At 41.0% G+C, this 17555-nt stretch overlaps 1 protein-coding gene across 1 annotated transcript in view; it reads right to left on the bottom strand.

Annotated features, from left to right (window-relative positions):
- Window positions 1-17555, bottom strand: part of LOC117513519 (plectin-like) — a 192198-nt gene that overhangs the window by 3861 nt on the left and 170782 nt on the right. The window contains 18 exon segments of the mRNA XM_034173689.1: window positions 2012-2157; window positions 4400-4517; window positions 5576-5650; window positions 5720-5874; window positions 5995-6157; window positions 6254-6420; window positions 6727-6841; window positions 9142-9330; window positions 9534-9677; window positions 9973-10098; window positions 13524-13718; window positions 13794-13953; window positions 15193-15362; window positions 15445-15564; window positions 15644-15850; window positions 15938-16093; window positions 16170-16340; window positions 16434-16562. Of these exon segments, the coding sequence (XP_034029580.1) occupies window positions 2012-2157; window positions 4400-4517; window positions 5576-5650; window positions 5720-5874; window positions 5995-6157; window positions 6254-6420; window positions 6727-6841; window positions 9142-9330; window positions 9534-9677; window positions 9973-10098; window positions 13524-13718; window positions 13794-13953; window positions 15193-15362; window positions 15445-15564; window positions 15644-15850; window positions 15938-16093; window positions 16170-16340; window positions 16434-16562 (2706 nt within the window).

Genomic DNA, 17555 nt, shown 5'->3' with positions numbered 1-17555 from the left:
CAAGGAAGTCCTACCATTATTTAATGCTTCAATCTTAAATATGATCAATCTATCTTTGTTAGTTGGTTATGTACCACAGGCCTTTAAGGTGGCAGTAATTAAACCATTACTTAAAAAGCCATCACTTGACCCAGCTATCTTAGCTAATTATAGGCCAATCTCCAACCTTCCTTTTCTCTCAAAGATTCTTGAGAGGGTAGTTGTAAAACAGCTAACTGATCACCTGCAGAGGAATGGTCTATTTGAAGAGTTTCAGTCAGGTTTTAGAATTCATCATAGTACAGAAACAGCATTAGTGAAGGTTACAAATGATCTTCTTATGGCTTCGGACAGTGGACTTATCTCTGTGCTTGTTCTGTTGGACCTCAGTGCTGCTTTTGATACTGTTGACCATAAAATTTTATTACAGAGATTAGAGCATGTCATAGGTATTAAAGGCATTGCGCTGCGGTGGTTTGAATCATATTTGTCTAATAGATTACAGTTTGTTCATGTAAATGGGGAATCTTCTTCACAGACTAAAGTTAATTACGGAGTTCCACAAGGTTCTGTGCTAGGACCAATTTTATTCACTTTATACATGCTTCCCTTGGGCAGTATTATTAGACGGTATTGCTTAAATTTTCATTGTTACGCAGATGATACCCAGCTTTATCTATCCATGAAGCCAGAGGATACGCACCAATTAGCTAAACTGCAGGATTGTCTTACAGACATAAAGACATGGATGACCTCTAATTTCCTGCTTTTAAACTCAGATAAAACTGAAGTTATTGTACTTGGCCCCACAAATCTTAGAAGCATGGTGTCTAACCAGATCGTTACTCTGGATGGCATTTCCCTGATCTCTAGTAATACTGTGAGAAATCTTGGAGTTATTTTTGATCAGGATATGTCATTCAAAGCGCATATTAAACAAATATGTAGGACTGCCTTTTTGCATTTACGCAATATCTCTAAAATCAGAAAGGTCTTGTCTCAGAGTGATGCTGAAAAACTAATTCATGCATTTGTTTCCTCTAGGCTGGACTATTGTAATTCATTATTATCAGGTTGTCCTAAAAGTTCCCTAAAAAGCCTTCAGTTGGTTCAGAATGCTGCAGCTAGAGTACTGACGGGGACTAGCAGGAGAGAGCATATCTCACCCGTGTTGGCCTCCCTTCATTGGCTTCCTGTTAATGCTAGAATAGAATTTAAAATTCTTCTTCTTACTTATAAGGTTTTGAATAATCAGGTCCCATCTTATCTTAGGGACCTCGTAGTACCATATTACCCCATTAGAGCGCTTCGCTCTCAGACTGCGGGCTTACTTGTAGTTCCTAGGGTTTGTAAGAGTAGAATGGGAGGCAGAGCCTTCAGCTTTCAGGCTCCTCTCCTGTGGAACCAGCTCCCAATTCAGATCAGGGAGACAGATACCCTCTCTACTTTTAAGATTAGGCTTAAAACTTTCCTTTTCGCTAAGGCTTATAGTTAGGGCTGGATCGGGTGACCCTGGACCATCCCTTGGTTATGTTGCTTTAGACGTAGACTGTGTTTCATAATTATTGTATGGCCTTGCCTTGCAATGTGGAGCGCCTTGGGGCAACTGTTTGTTGTGATTTGGCGCTATACAAGAAAAAAGTTGATTGATTGATTGATTGATAAGAGACCTCGTATAATGTGTGGAACAGTGCCACCCTCACCTCAGGCGAGTCAGTGCTACTACACTGCTTCACTTTATATAATTATAGCTGCTGGCAGACGGTGACCCCATCTACACGTACTATTATGGCAATAAGTCCCGGCCCTAAAGCAGCAGAGCATCTGTATACATTTAAGTACTTTATAGACTGAAATATGTGACATAAAATGCCGACCAATCACAGTTTTTTTTTCCAGAGCTTCCTTTGCCAAAACATTTGGATTCAATACCTTTAATTGGTTGGATGAATATGATAAAAAAAAATGGACCATTTAAATCATTTCTGATGGGATGCTGTACACGCTGAAATGGGAAGTTGAAGGAACGTGCCTTGCGTGTCATGGGACTGGTGGGGGCCGAGGCGCTGCTGTACAGGCTCAGGCTGGAGTTGGACCTGCTTATAGTCAAACCCTTAGACGAGCTTCCTGCGGGGGACAAATACTTCTCCTTGATCTTCAAGTTGGTTCGTCCTTTCACTGTTGATGACATGCAGAAGCAGAACTCAACAGAATTCTGTTAAAACGCCCAACAAATTGCAACCGGAATACGACCAAATGACAGTGAAAACATGCATAGTTACAACCCCTGGCAATAATTATGGAATCACCGGCCTCGGAGGATGTTCATTCAGTTGTTTAATTTTGTAGAAAAAAAGCAGATCACAGACATGACACAAAACTAAAGTCATTTCAAATGGCAACTTTCTGGCTTTAAGAAACACTATAAGAAATCAGGAAAAAAAATTGTGGCAGTCAGTAACGGTTACTTTTTTAGACCAAGCAGAGGGAAAAAAATATGGACTCACTCAATTCTGAGGAATAAATTATGGAATCACCCTGTAAATTTTCCTCCCCAAAAGAAACACCTGCATCAAATCAGATCTGCTCGTTAGTCTGCATCTAAAAAGGAGTGATCACACCTTGGAGAGCTGTTGTACCAAGTGGACTGACATGAATCATGGCTCCAACATGAGAGATGTCAACTGAAACAAAGGAGAGGATTATCAAACTCTTAAAAGAGGGTAAATTATCACGCAATGTTGCAAAAGATGTTGGTTGTTCACAGTCAGCTGTGTCTAAACTCTGGACCAAATACAAACATGGGAAGGTTGTTAAAGGCAAACATACTGGTAGACCAAGGAAGACATCAAAGCGTCAAGACAGAAAACTTAAAGCAATATGTCTCAAAAATCGAAAATGCACAACAAAACAAATGAGGAACGAATGGGAGGAAACTGGAGTCAACGTCTGTGACCGAACTGTAAGAAACCGCCTAAAGGAAATGGGATTTACATACAGAAAAGCTAAACGAAAGCCATCACTAACACCTAAACAGAAAAAACAAGGTTACAATGGGCTAAGGAAAAGCAATCGTGGACTGTGGATGACTGGATGAAAGTCATATTCAGTGATGAATCTTGAATCTGTATTGGGAAAGGTGATGTTGCTGGAACTTTTATTTGGTGCCGTTCCAATGAGATTCATAAAGATGACTGCCTGAAGAGAACATGTACATTTCCACAGTCACTGATGATATGGGGCTGCATGTCAGGTAAAGGCACTGGGGAGATGGCTGTCATTACATCATCAATAAATGCACAGGTTTACGTTGATATTTTGGACACTTTTCTTATCCCATCAATTGAAAGGATGTTTGGGGATGATGAAATAATTTTTCAAGATGATAATGCATCTTGCCATAGAGCAAAAACTGTGAAAACATTCCTTGCAAAAAGACACATAGGGTCAATGTCATGGCCTGCAAATAGTCCGGATCTTAATCCAATTGAAAATCTTTGGTGGAAGTTGAAGAAAATGGTCCATGACAAGGCTCCAACCTGCAAAGCTGATCTGGCAACAGCAATCAGAGAAAGTTGGAGCCAGATTGATGAAGAGTACTGTTTGTCACTCATTAAGTCCATGCCTCAGAGACTGCAAGCTGTTATAAAAGCCAGAGGTGGTGCAACAAAATACTAGTGATGTGTTGGAGCGTACTTTTGTTTTTCATGATTCCATACTTTTTTCCTCAGAACTGAGTGATTCCATATTTTTTTCCCTCTGCTTGGTCTAAAAAAGTAACCGTTACTGACTGCCACAATTTTTTTTCCTGATTTCTTATAGTGTTTCTTAAAGCCAGAAAGTTGCCATTTGAAATGACTTTAGTTTTGTGTCATGTCTGTGATCTGCTTTTTTTTTTCTACAAAATTAAACAACTGAATGAACATCCTCAGAGGCCAGTGATTCTATAATTTTTGCCAGGGGTTGTATACTCCAGCTGTCAATAAGAGGGAAGAATGTCGTCATTTAAATGTTTAGCTAAAAGTAAAGATTCTTTAGGTGTGTAGGATTTGGCGACATCTGGTGGTGAGGCTGCAGATTACATTATGTTGCTGCTTGTTATGATTCTGTTTCACTTCACATTTTCACTCTTTTGGCGATGGGGATTCATGCTTTCACACCTTCTGTTCCAAATAAAATAGATATGAGCGCTGAAAACCCTCAATAGTTGAAGTTGTAGGCTCAAAGGTTCCCACAGTTACAATAATAAAAACAGGTCATAAGGGATTCATTCACTCATTTCAAATCAATTTTTTCAAACAGCACCAAGTCAAAAGTCACCTCAAGGTCATCTCACCCCTTAAACACTGCATTTTATAGGGTACCTGCCTTGACTTTGGAAAAGCCAAGGAGTGCTGACAGTCTACAGTCATGCACTGACCTCTACAAGGGTCATTCTTGACTAGGAATTCATCCAACGCAGTCCAACCTCCTCCAACCCTGACCATCAGCGTGCTACGAAGGATCCGAACCATCCGGAGCTGCTGGGAATCTCCAAACTGCAAGAGACAGACAGACAGTTTCTCTCCACTGTGTGAATGGCTGCTTGAATAAACAACATTGCGATTCTGCCAACATGCCTATCCACGACTTACCGCTTTACAGTAATCTTTGCTAAACATAAGCTGAGGATTTCACATGGATTTCACAATGTTTTACCATAATGTGTTGTACAGGCGTGCATTCTTTGTGTGACTTCATTTACAGAAGCATGTAGTGTTTTTCAGTATCATGGAAACATAGAGTGGAGTATCATCTGCATAGTGTGGTTCATAAACACATGACTGGAGTAAGTGAGGTGACGTGTGCTGAGGGAAGGGAGGTTTGCAGAAAGTGACCCTACATGACTGGGGAGTCTTTTTCAAAAGTTGTTCTTGTAATTTATGAACAACAAATAACAAATATTTATCATATTTTATGAAGTATTAGTCACACCAGAGTACAAATTGCACCTTTTTTCTGTTTGTGGAACTCTTTTTTTCAACACGGCATTGACCTGAGAAGTTTAACAATGAACAGGGACTCAGTGAAGCACATGTGCACACCACAGCCTGTACTGTTACTTAACAGAAGGTCTTTTAAATTCCAAAAATAAGAAGAGGGACAAATAAACACGTATTGGATAACATGTATTGGATGCTATTTGACACAGCTTGAACAAAAGAAATTGTGAGATGAAAACAGATTGTGAGACCACAGCGTTGGAAACACTACAACCAGAATGTGAGTCCATTTGATTATTTTTTTAAATAACCTCTTTCATTTGGATTTTTGTGCATTGTTGTAGTGTGCTTTTAGTATTGCCATTAATTATTTTTATTACTGGAGTTTATTTTGTTTAGAAATCTGTATGGTAGCTGCTGTTGTTATTAATATTAATAAAAATAAATTAAAATGTCTGTGTGTGTGGTTGTTGGTCATTAAAATCAACAAACAAAAAGGTTTGACGTCCACTTTCTTGTGATTGGTATTATTTCCTATTTGTAATATTTTAGAGGAAAAAAGAGAGGATATAACAAATATGTTTTCTAAACGCGAGTTGATGAAAACTACTCACTCGGTATCTGTTGGCACTTATTTGTTCCACCTGGAACCTCTTGGGACAGTTACACTGAGACACCTGTCGACTCACCTATGGAAAGAAAACAATAAACAAACCACTGCAGAGAATCAAACTTATCTGATGAAAAACTATTCGCACCTCCTCTCTGATTTGGTCTGCATCCAGGGTTTTCCTGTAGGGATCTCTGCTTGGATGGAGCGCGCTCACAAACTCGTAATAGTCGATGAAGCCATCGCTGTTGACGTCAAAGATGTTTGCAACCGCATTCATCTCCAGAGGGTTGGTGGGAAATTCTGCAGGACAGAGGGTTTGGCTCCAAAGATTATCTTGGATGACTCTGTCTTTTCTTTTTCTGGATTGTGACTGAGTGATGAGCAACAACAATCAAATGATGAACAGCGATCAGGTCTTACTTGAAGCAAGCACATAGTCGATGAACTCTCTCTGGCTGATACGTCCGTCCTGATCCCGGTCAATGCTCCGGAACACGTCCAAGATCCGAGACTTCAAGTGACTGATCCACTGAATGTAACGCTTACGCCAGATATTGAAGTCAAAGTTGGCAAATTCTTCCATCTGTGCAAAAATCAAGAATCCAGAACATCTCACGGTGGTTATGATCTCAAAAAACCCAACCGGGTAACTTTTAAACATATGAGGCGGCACCCAAACCTCTCGCAGTGTTTGCTGGTGTTGTTCCAGACGGTTTTGTCTTGCTGCAGCCAGGAGCCAAAGTTTCTGCCAGTGGCTGATCAGCTGGCTGAGCTGTGGCGTTTGGGGGTCGAGGTGCTCCAGGGGAAGCGGTGCAGCCGGCTGGATCTTCAGGGTGCTCCTCCTCTCTGCACAGATAATCAGCCGCACAAAACAGAAACTGTCAACTTAAACTGTGACACAACAGTGAAGTTTTGCTGTGTTGAACCAGCAGTAAGGCCCATTCTGACTTTCACAGACAGAAATCCTGGACGGAGAACGTTGGAGGATCTGTGAGGGTGTCGGTGATACACCAAACCGCTCGTTAGATCACATTTGTGGACAACGGTAAATCTTCACGCTCCGGTTTGTCTTTCCAGGATGCACATCCATGAAAGCAGTGGTGGGTCTTTATGCAGAGAGTGATTACAGGTTTTGTCTGTGTGACGTCTTACTTGTGAGCGGCCTTTTGCTGGGAGAAATCTGCTGTTTAGTAATTATTTTTTGCTTGCAGGATTTTGTAGCGTGTTCAACTTCTGGTAACTTTTTATTCAGCTCCTCCAAGAAGATCTGCAAATAATGAAAAACTGACAGATCAGTGAAGTGCTTCTGGATGTTCTGCGATATTAAAAGGTCGGACAGGACATCACGGTCTGCTGATAACATATTAACCTGTAAGTATTTAGTTATTTAATGTCGCCATTACAAGCAATCACAAAAAAACATGTTAGCTTTGAATCAAAAATAATCGCTGTGTCTAAACTTTTGTCTTACAATGTACCTCCTCAACAGGGATGGGTCTGGGAGCGTACACTGGTGCCACATGCACCACATGACAGAAGCACCCTGGGTTCCTGGATAGAAACCACCCAGACATACCCCTGGTACATCCCCACCTCAAAAGGAACTATTTACCTGCAGCAGCTAGATTAACTATGGGCAGTGGTCGGCACAGCTAACCAAAAGGTTAGCTTTGATAACTGCTAACTGAAAAGTTATCTTTTATAACACTAAATGATAAACCACCAAAAAAAGTTATCGGAAGCTACAGCTAACCACTAACCGATAACTTTTAGTATTGTCTCCGGTACACTCTCAGCTACTAGCAAGCCGATTTTGAGTTTAAACACCGCCAACGCTTCTGATAGAATCAAAGGCGATCACAAAACCAAACAAAGCCAATGAGTCAGTGCTTCTGTCTTTGTGCGCCCTGCCCCCTGCTGTAGGCAAGCATCATTTACCTTGACATCATACAGCGGTCCAGCCATGAGGCAGAGGTCTTGAAAAGGAAAGCAGGTTTGACCTATGGTTTTGATGTATAAACCAAATTAATCCGGATAGAATAACTACATTAATGTCAACTCTTCAAATGTACAAAGTGAAAATATAACACATATTAGTTCATTTTAAAATAATAATAATTCTGAAGATTTGAACACACTACAGATGCCCAAAGGGATTATGGGTAAACTGAGCTTCTGCTCACACTGATTGGTTGACTTGTTCATTCTTCACTGTTTCAACAACTGTGTGATATAACTGGGCGCCAGTAGATGGCAGTGTTCTATGCATTTTGACCCAGCTAATAGATAGCAGTGGGAATAGCACCCAGTGATATTACACGATTGTCGACCTGAATCACAACTTAAACAGAATTTTCGGTTTTGCAAATGCCTTTTCTTTAAACAAATTAAAAAAAACATATTTCACAAAAGCACATTTATTTGTAACACCAACATACATTACATTAACCTTTGTTGGTTTTTACACAGAATGAATGAGTCAACCAATCAGTGTGAGTGGAGGCTCAGTTTACCCATAATTCCTTTGGGCATCTGTGTGTGCTAATGATCAAAACTTTAGAATTAGTGCATTATTTTAAAATTAAAAGATATGTGTTATATTTTCACTTTGTACAAATGACAGAGTTGACATTAATGTAGTTATTCTATCCGGATTAATTTTATTTATAAATCAAAACCATAAGTCAAACCTGCTTTCCTTTTCAAGATATCTGCCTGACGGCTGGACCACTGTATGCTGTTAAGGTAAATGACTTTTGCTTTTGTTTTGTTTTTTTGTTTTCTTTTGTTTTTTTTTGTGGCAGCCTGGTGGCCAGGCCCCTTTTGCTGGGGTAGAGTTGAGGAGCTCAGCTCCTCTCAGCTGCCTCACTGCTGCAAAATACGTAGCAGACAGGAGCCAACAGGGTTTAAAAATGTTTTTCACCGTTACTATGTAAAAAAAACCGTTAGCGGTCTAAAAGTTATTGGAAGCTAATTGGTCCCCTGATAGTTTTACAAGGTAGCTGATTAGCGAGTAGCGGATCCGTGCCCACCACTGACTATGGGCCTTTAACACTGAGACACCTGCACTCTGGATCAGTCTTAGAGAAGCTGAGGACGGCTGTGATATAAAGTTCCCTCAAAATGCTAGCCGTACACCTTCCCTGAGTCTCTGTGTCCATTCATTTGACACAAGGTCATTCCAGTAGTACGCCAGGATTCACTACAGCAACCTAGTAAAAACAGACATCCAGTCATGACCTTTGATCATGAGTTAAGAGTCCAAGTCTCACAACAATACAGTAAAACAGGCACCAGGACTCAAGAGATGTGGACCTTTGTTGTCCTGCAAAGGTACCAACATCACCAAACACTGTTGTTCAGTGAGATAACGACTCTGCAAGCTCATCTTATTGAACGTCACATGTTCTGCTTATGTTTGCTTCCATATTCGTCAGGCTGAAGCACAGTCATTTTATCCATCAGTAAAAACATCCTGATATCAGGAATATGTACATTTTTTAAAGATGGGTAGAGCATCTTGATATACACCAGAGGACACGTGTGATTTTGACAGGAGGTTCCTACTGTGTGCTGTTCAATGAGTTCCCGGCTCTGCTCTGTGGTCCCAGGCAGTGGCTCCTGGTCCCTGAGGCTGAGGGCCTCCTCTGCTGTGGAGATCCAGTCCAGAAGCTTCTGCACCTCCTCTTTCTCCGCCTCCAGTGCTGCCAAATTGACGTGGATCCTCTGGCCCTGCTGCAGGGCCCAGACCTGAACCTGACCCACAAAACACAAAGTTGGACAACATTAAACTTTCCACATCTGGATGTGTTTAAAATTTTGACACTTTAAAGTTTCCTCAAAGTATTACAACAGCATTTCCATCTCTTCAGTACTTTTTCAGCCTCCTAAGTAATAACTCACGTCGTGGCTGTTCCTAAAATAAGATTTTCTCCGTGTGATTATGTTGGAGTGCTCACCTCCTCGTATCGGATTTTCGTGACGCTGATCCAAGATTTGAGTGTGATTATGGAGTCTGGGTGACAGGAAGAGAGGATCTCCTCTCCCAGACACTGGATCTTCTCCAGCTCGGCCGCCTGAGCCTGCAAACCGCTCACGGACTCCTGTGGAGCACAGACACACGACCGCGTCAGCCTGATGGATTCTGCCCAAAAACACCATCACACGCAGTATGACTCATTCCCGCTGCATGTTTCATTTTTCCCACCAATCATTCACTTTACTGTTTCATTAAAGATGGTGGCTCAAGAGTTGAGGCGACTGAAGCATCTATGGCCTTGATCTGAGCAGATATCGATTCCCAATAAGATTCAGAGATTTAGTCTGGAATTGATGCCGACCTCCGACCCCCCGTGAGAGACATGGCGAGGAAAACTGAGTGTTGTGGAATCCACTGACCTCGTGCTGTTTGCAGAAGGAACGTAAGGCTTCCTCCTCCTCAGGCATGACCCCGTATTTCAGTGTCCGCTCTACCTCAGTGAGGCGCTCCATGAAACAGTGGACCAGGCCGTCAAACCTCTCAGCCTAGTAACAACAGAAGAGTCCCAGAAGACTACGTGATGATGCGGTCTGACCTGATGTAATTTAAACTTCCTCATGACCTCGCTACTCTGATCAGCCTCAAACCAAACACTCTGTAGGTGGGTGATCAAATCTGAATTTTTTTTGTCAGTTACATGTGTGTATAAAAAAAAAATCCCCCAAAACAAAAGTAAGAAATTTTATAATAAAGAAAAACGTGTTAATGAGCCTTCTGTTGTGCATAAATTATGGCTTCAGAGATTTTCCCATTAAAAATAAACCAACTGACTGACAGAGAAGCATTTTTTCAGACACGCGAGAAACTGCTTTTTCTTTTTTTTTACAAGGGATGACTGAGAAGTTTTGAGCCTGACCCAGGAAAAGTACGGCATGGTTCTCTATCTTTTGCATTCTGAGAAACCAACATTTCTCAATGTGGCACCAAGTGAACTTAAATGTCACACATTCTGGAGAAATGTTGATTTCTCAGAATGCAAAAGATGGAGAACCACGCCCTACTTTTTAAAGGTCAGGCTCAAAACCTGTCAATGGCCCTTTGTATGTAGCAAACTGTTTAAATTAAAGCTGGTTTTAGCACAAAACTGTAGGCGTCGACACATCGAGCCCCCAAACTAGAATTAAGTTAGCCTTAAAGCAAAACGATCACAGATGGGAAGAAGTATCAAATCAAACTGAATTAAAATGTTTGAATCAATCATATTTTGAAGGGTACTGACCAGTCTGTCTCAAAGATTGGTCCACAGACCACTCGTGGTCCATGAGTGATCCCTAGTGATCAGTGAATATGTTGGTTAAAATATCACATTTTAGAATATTATCATACTCCAACTTAAAAATGTTTCTCCAACTGTTTAAAAATGACTAAAAAGTCTAATAAATAGTAAGATCTGCTGTAATGTGCTGTTAGAGTAGACAGCAGACCTACTGTATTGTTTTTGGATATTTAGGGAGTTTGATAGTTCCTGAAATTTTTGTATTTTATATTTTTTTGCTTGATTGGTCACTGGTCTGAAAAGGCTGAAAAATACTGGTATAGACAGAGAGAGAAGAGTCCATTCCCTCCAGCTTAACGTGATAATTCAAACGCAATAAAAATGTTTTATCTTGTTTGTCTCTGAATTAAAAGGCCGCATAATGAGGACAAACTTGTTAAATTTTAGTCAATTTTGTTGGACCAGATCAATCCAAAAATCAATTTTGTTTGACCCATGTAATATCCCATAGACATATCTGCCACCTGCTGGATAGTTAGTGAGCGGAGGATTGATGATGGATTAGGAGCAGGTGTGGTTGTTAGTGAGAGAGACAGAAATGTACTCCAACCCCAATTCCAATGAAGTTGGGACGCTGTGTGGAATGTAAATAAAAACAGAATACAATGATTTGCAAATAATCTTCAACCTATATTCAATTGAATACACCACAAAGACAAGATATTTAAAGTTCAAACTGATAAACTGTATTGTTTTTCTGCAAATATTTGCTCATTTTGAAATGGATGCCTGCAACACGTTTCAAAAAAGCTGGGACAGTGGCAACGAAAGACTGGGAAAGTTGATGAATGCTCAAAGAACACCTGTGTGGAACATTTCAAAGGTGAACAGGTTAACTGGAAACAGGTGAGTGTCATGATTGGGTATAAAAGGAGCATGCCCAAAAGGCTCAGCCGTTCACAAGTAAAGATGGGCGAGGATCACCACTTTGTGAACAACTGCATGAAAAAATAGTCCAACAGTTTAAGAACAATGTTTCTCAATGTTCAATTGCAAGGAATTTAGGGATTCCATCATCTACAGTCCATAATATAATCAGAAGATTCAGAGAATCTGGAGAACTTTCTACACGTAAGCGGCAAGGCTGAAAACCAACATTGAATGTCCGTGACCTTCGATCCCTCAGGGGGCACTGCATTAAAAACCGACATCATTGTGTAAAGGATCTTACCGCGTGGGCTCAGGAACACTTCAGAAAACCATTGTCAGTTAACACAGTTCGTTGCTACATCTACAAGTGGAAGTTAAAACTGTAAAATGCAAAGCAAAAGCCATATATCAACAACATCCAGAAACGCCACCGCCTTCTCTGGGCCTGAGCTCATTTGAAATGGACAGACATAAAGTGGAAAAGTGTGCTGTGGTCTGATGAGTCCACATTTCAAATTGTTTTTGGAAATCATGGACATCGTGTCCTCCGGACAAAAGAGGAAAAAGACGATCCAGACTGTTACAAGCGCAAAGTTCAAAAGCCAGCATCTGTGATGGTATGGGGGTGTGTTAGTGCCCATGACATGGACAACTTACACATCTGTGATGGCACCATCAATGCTGAAAGGTACATCCAGGTTTTGGAGCAACACATGCTGCCATCCAAGCAACGTCTTTTTCAGGGACGTCCCTGCTTATTTCACCAAGACAATGCCAAGCCACATTCTGCACGTGTTACAACAGCATGGCTTCGTAGTAAAAGAGTGCCAGTACTAGACTGGCCTGCCTGCAGTCCAGACCTGTCGCCCATTGAAAATGTGTGGCACATTATGAAGCATAAAATACGACAACGGAGACCCTGGACTGTTGAACAACTGAAGTCGTACATCAAGCAAGAATGGGAAACAATTCCTCCTACAAAGCTTCAACAATTAGTGTCCTCAGTTCCCAAACGCTTATTGAGTGTTGTTAGAAGGAAAGGTGATGTAACACAGTGGTAAACATACCACTGTCTCAGCTTTTTTGAAACGTGTTGCAGGCATCCATTTCAACATGAGCAAATATTTGCAAGTTTATCAGTTTGAACATTAAATATCTTGTCTTTGTGGTGTATTCAATTGAATATAGGTTGAAGAGGATTTGAAAATCATTGTATTAGGTTTTTATTTACATTTTGCACAACGTCCCAACTTCATTGGAATTCGGGTTGTAAATCAGAGAAGCAAACAGTTATTTTGTGATAGTTTCACAGCTGTGAATCTCTGAAACCGAAACACCGCGATCATGTGGCCACACAACCCTGCTGAAAGGATTCTGTATGAATGTAGTTGAAGCAGAAATTACATGTAGCTTGAAATGAGCTTTTTGTCTTTTCTTTTTTTTCATTTAAATTTCCAAAGCCTAGGTTGAGCGGCCATCATGGACTGTTGTTGGACGTAGTGTTGCTGTTTTGTTTTTTTTATCTCCATTAGTTGTCAAAGTTGGGACACAAATACAGATTTATTTCATTTTAAGTCAAATTCAAAGGTCAAACCTAATTTTTACTTGTTTATTTGTTGCAGGGATCTAAACCTATCACCCATCTGTTATAGTTTTGGACATACGCTGCCCTCCTCTGGTGAGTTTTATTTTTACTGTAAATGCCCATTTTGGAGACTGTAGTTGGTACTTTCTTGCCGTGGGTGTTGCTGAGGGTTACTGTACCTGCTGCAGCGCCGTCTCCAGCCGGTCCTGTTTGTTGACTGACAGCTTGCACACGCCGTCCCAGCGGCTCTCCAGTTCATCCATCTGCTCCTGCAGCCAGTGAGCATCAGCCGTGCTGCTCCTGGTCAGATCCCTCACGGAGCGCTTCAGTGTCCTGATGCAGCCGGCACGCTTCCCCAACTCCTTCTGGAAGGCCTACGGAAAAGAAAGACGCTGACAATCTGCCGTGTAACGTGCATACTGCAGTCAAATGCATCACTGCCTGAGCACCTTGTGTTTGTCTATCAAGTTGTTGACCAAATCTTTGTCTCCACCGACAGGCACGTCCTCGGCTAGCTGGGGTTCGGCTCTGTACAGCCAATCGTTCAGCGCGTGCAGCGCGTCAGTGAATCTTCCAGAGAACAGCAGCGCCTCCTCCAGTTTGTGTTGCCTGAGAGAAGAAAAGCAGTTGGTTTCTAGAAACAGTACATTGAAAACGTATTCTTGCACTGTGCACAATTTCTTCAATCACAGCCGCAAAAGCCTATAAGTTCTTCTGGGTTGTCTGGGTGTCTTGGTGGCTTTCCTCACTCTTTACTTCTTGCACAGTCACTCCGTTTTTGAGAAGAATCTACTCCATAGAGATTTATCATAGAGCATTATAGTGTTTATAGTTCTAAATAATTGATGTAAATAAAATCCAAGACATACAATGTACATGTATCCATCCCCTGACTTGTCTGAAGAAAACTGGCAATAAAACTGATTATTTACAGGTATTATTCCAAATTTATATTAATTTATTATTAATTAATTTATATCAAGTTGTAGAGATTTGCTTTGAGTTTAAGGAGAATAATTTTAGACATTTTCGTATCACATAGTCAGTATAGACAAACGCTAGGGGAAATAATGACCCATAGGGGGCAGTATAAATAAATGGCAGAAGCTTTGTTTTTGTTTTTTAATACAGAGTACTTTGACACATTTACTTGAGAATTTAATTGTAAGTTTTACAAAAACCAATACAAGAGTCAACTTAAAATCATGGAAAAACCATTCACATGTCATAGTCCTCAACGACACTATGTGGCGGCAATAAGTCAATGCACTAACTGTTCACAAATTCACCACAATAACCAGCATAAAACATTCTAAAATACCAGAATAAAAAACAAACAAACATTTATCATTACAGTTCTCCCAGAATCCTTTGGGTTGTTGTGAAGTGACACTGCCACTAATCCTATCTTTTCTCTCCTGCAACTTTTTTTTTTTAATACGTTGTAACTTTTTGCAACTCAAATTTCACTGGGAGAGATTTTATCTTATTAAAGACTGTGGACAAAACTACTTGATGACTAGGTATCGCTGCCTAGTGTTGTGGAGAACTATGGTGCATCTATGACTTAAGGATATTGTAATTTCTTTGTCTTTCTATAGAACTATGTACTTGTCAGGGTTTTTGTTGTTGTTTATAAAATACAGAAAACATCAACGACCAGCTACACCATTTTTGTGTCAGGGCAGGAACACAATAATTGGCAATTAATTAGCTGCAAGGGCAGGCATGGCCACAGACAAGAAACTCATCTAGACACCATAATGTAAATTTAATCTTATTTATAATGAGATACATGATGGGATTAATGCTGTCCACATAAAAGCAGACACTGTTAGAGTCCAGTACCTCTCCATAGATTTCCCACCGATGGTGTCCCATGTGTCTTTGAGCTCAGCCAGGAGATTCTCCACATGTTGACGGTCATGGCTGCTTTGAGCTCGTTCATGGAGGCTGCGACCGCTCTTCAGCAAGGCCTCATACATGGGCCTCTTTGACCTCAGCAGCTTCTGGAACTCCTAATTACACAATAATCGATGAGTAAAGACGCGCAGACATGCAAACATAACAGTAGAATAAGCAACTGAATGTCCTTTGCACCTTCTGCTCAGCCAGCTGTTGCTTTATCTCTTCATGGGACACGGCAATCTCCTTATGAGTATCTAATGTTTGTTCGACTTCGGACATCCAGTCCACTAGCAGGCGCCAAGATTCAATGAACTGAAACAGGACAAATATGGAAAAATTATACAAAATTTCCCCACAACTTTATCGTTGTTGACGAGAGTTAATTATGTACCTGTTTGGAATTCTTTTTGACCTCCTCTAGCGTGCGACCTCTTTCTGAAACACGCTGCTGGAGCTTTTTGTAGCGATCTTGGACGGTCATGATGAGGTTCTGGATCACATCGCAGTCCTCCTTCCTGCTCAGTTCAGTCAGTCTCAAGCCCATGTTCTCTACCAGGAGCTTCTTCTCACCATATTCAGTCACCTCGCTCACTAGAGTCTGTACAAAGAAAAGTACGTCACCAACCAAAAAGGAAAGCGATTAAATGGAAATATGGACAACATGGGTAGGAACAACCCTGCGTACTCTGTGATCCTCCAGCTGAGTGCAAACTGTGTCCAGGATAAAGCTCGGGGCAGCAAGAAGTCGAATGGAGTCTTCACACTTGGACATCTTGGTGAGCAGTTCTTGAACGTTGCTGTGGAACTCTTTGGCCAGATTCAGACCTTCTGTTAGCTTTGCCTGTGGGAACAGCATTAGGTCTTAATATCCATATTAGCTGTGTACGTTAACTGCTGCGTGTCGACTGGTGAGCTACCTTTCTCGCCTGGACTTTGCTGTACACAGACACCCATTTCTGGTCAAGAACAGACAGACTGTGTTCAGTGTTCGATCCCTGGACGACACTGCTGCTGTCCAGCATTCTGTGAATGGCATTCTTCACGTTGGAGTAGTCATGGAGCTTTGTCTCCAGCTCATTACACAGCTCCTGTCAGGGGGAGAACATTGAAGAACATGTCCAGCGATGGGCACAAATGAAAAGTTTGACATGATTGTTGGAACAAAGTCCGACTGATCTCACCAAGTGAGCACTGAGCCTTTCGCTGGCAGAGTCCGGCATCCCCCACATGGTTTTGGAGGAGGACAGTCTCAGGTCAGTGTTCTCCAGGTATTGCAGAAGATCCTGAATCTCCATTGTCACATCTTGTACCTGTTGAAAAGATACATCTTTAAATGGACTGAGGTCGGATTACAATCTGAGGCCTATGTCTCTCAGGCCAGATGGCTAAAAACGGGTGCGTGATTACCTCCTAGAATGGCAAAACCTACCACCCATAATTTACTAATTAATATTTATGTACTATAGCCATCCCAGATTGGTAGCTATAGCCAGGTAGGTGTCAAAGACAGATTAGACAGGGGTCAACATTTAAAAATGCTCCACTTTAAAAGACAACACATTATTTGTTTGACCATAGAGATTCCAAGAGGTACAGTTTGGACAATCTATGACTGAATATATTATAGAATTATGGGATATAAATAGTAACAATGATGACGTTCAGTTTGTCCAGTTCAGTTTGACATATATGGATTTAAAAACAAAGTTGCACCATCTCTCGTGTTTAGTTATCACGTTACAGGTAACATATGTCACAGAATTCAAAGGAAGTTGACCTCGTTTGACCTTTACTTTGGAGACCAAACATTCAGCTCAGTCAAAATATATTAATCCTATTAACTCAACCAATAATTTGCATCACTTTCTACCAAAACTGGAGCAACTTTAACCTTTGACCCTTGTACAAACTGAAATGGACCTTTTTCACCATTTTTGCTGTTTTTAACCCCATAGCCCCAAAACATTCAGTCACAGATAGTCCAAACTATACCTTTTTGGAGTCTGTACCATCAGACACATCTACGTTTCAATATGATTGGAGCATATTTAAATTTTGTTCCCTGTGTCAACCTTCATTGACCCACACCTGGTTATAACTACCACCCTGGGATGGTCATCATACTTTTTTCAAGGCTCTGTTAGCTGGGTGACCAAAGTACCATCAAATGTTTTGCCACCTTGAGTGGTAGAAATCAACCTATCTAGCCCACGGACTAGTATGATGCTTGTGGAAGAGAAAATCCCATCATTATTCATGTGACATCAAATCTTAAAAATGTCAAATCATGGCTGCCACATACA

Source organism: Thalassophryne amazonica, chromosome 7 (assembly GCF_902500255.1).
Source record: "Thalassophryne amazonica chromosome 7, fThaAma1.1, whole genome shotgun sequence".
Taxonomy (NCBI): domain Eukaryota; kingdom Metazoa; phylum Chordata; class Actinopteri; order Batrachoidiformes; family Batrachoididae; genus Thalassophryne; species Thalassophryne amazonica.
Note: the sequence above shows the minus strand (reverse complement) of the source record. Positions and strands in the feature narration are given on the sequence as shown.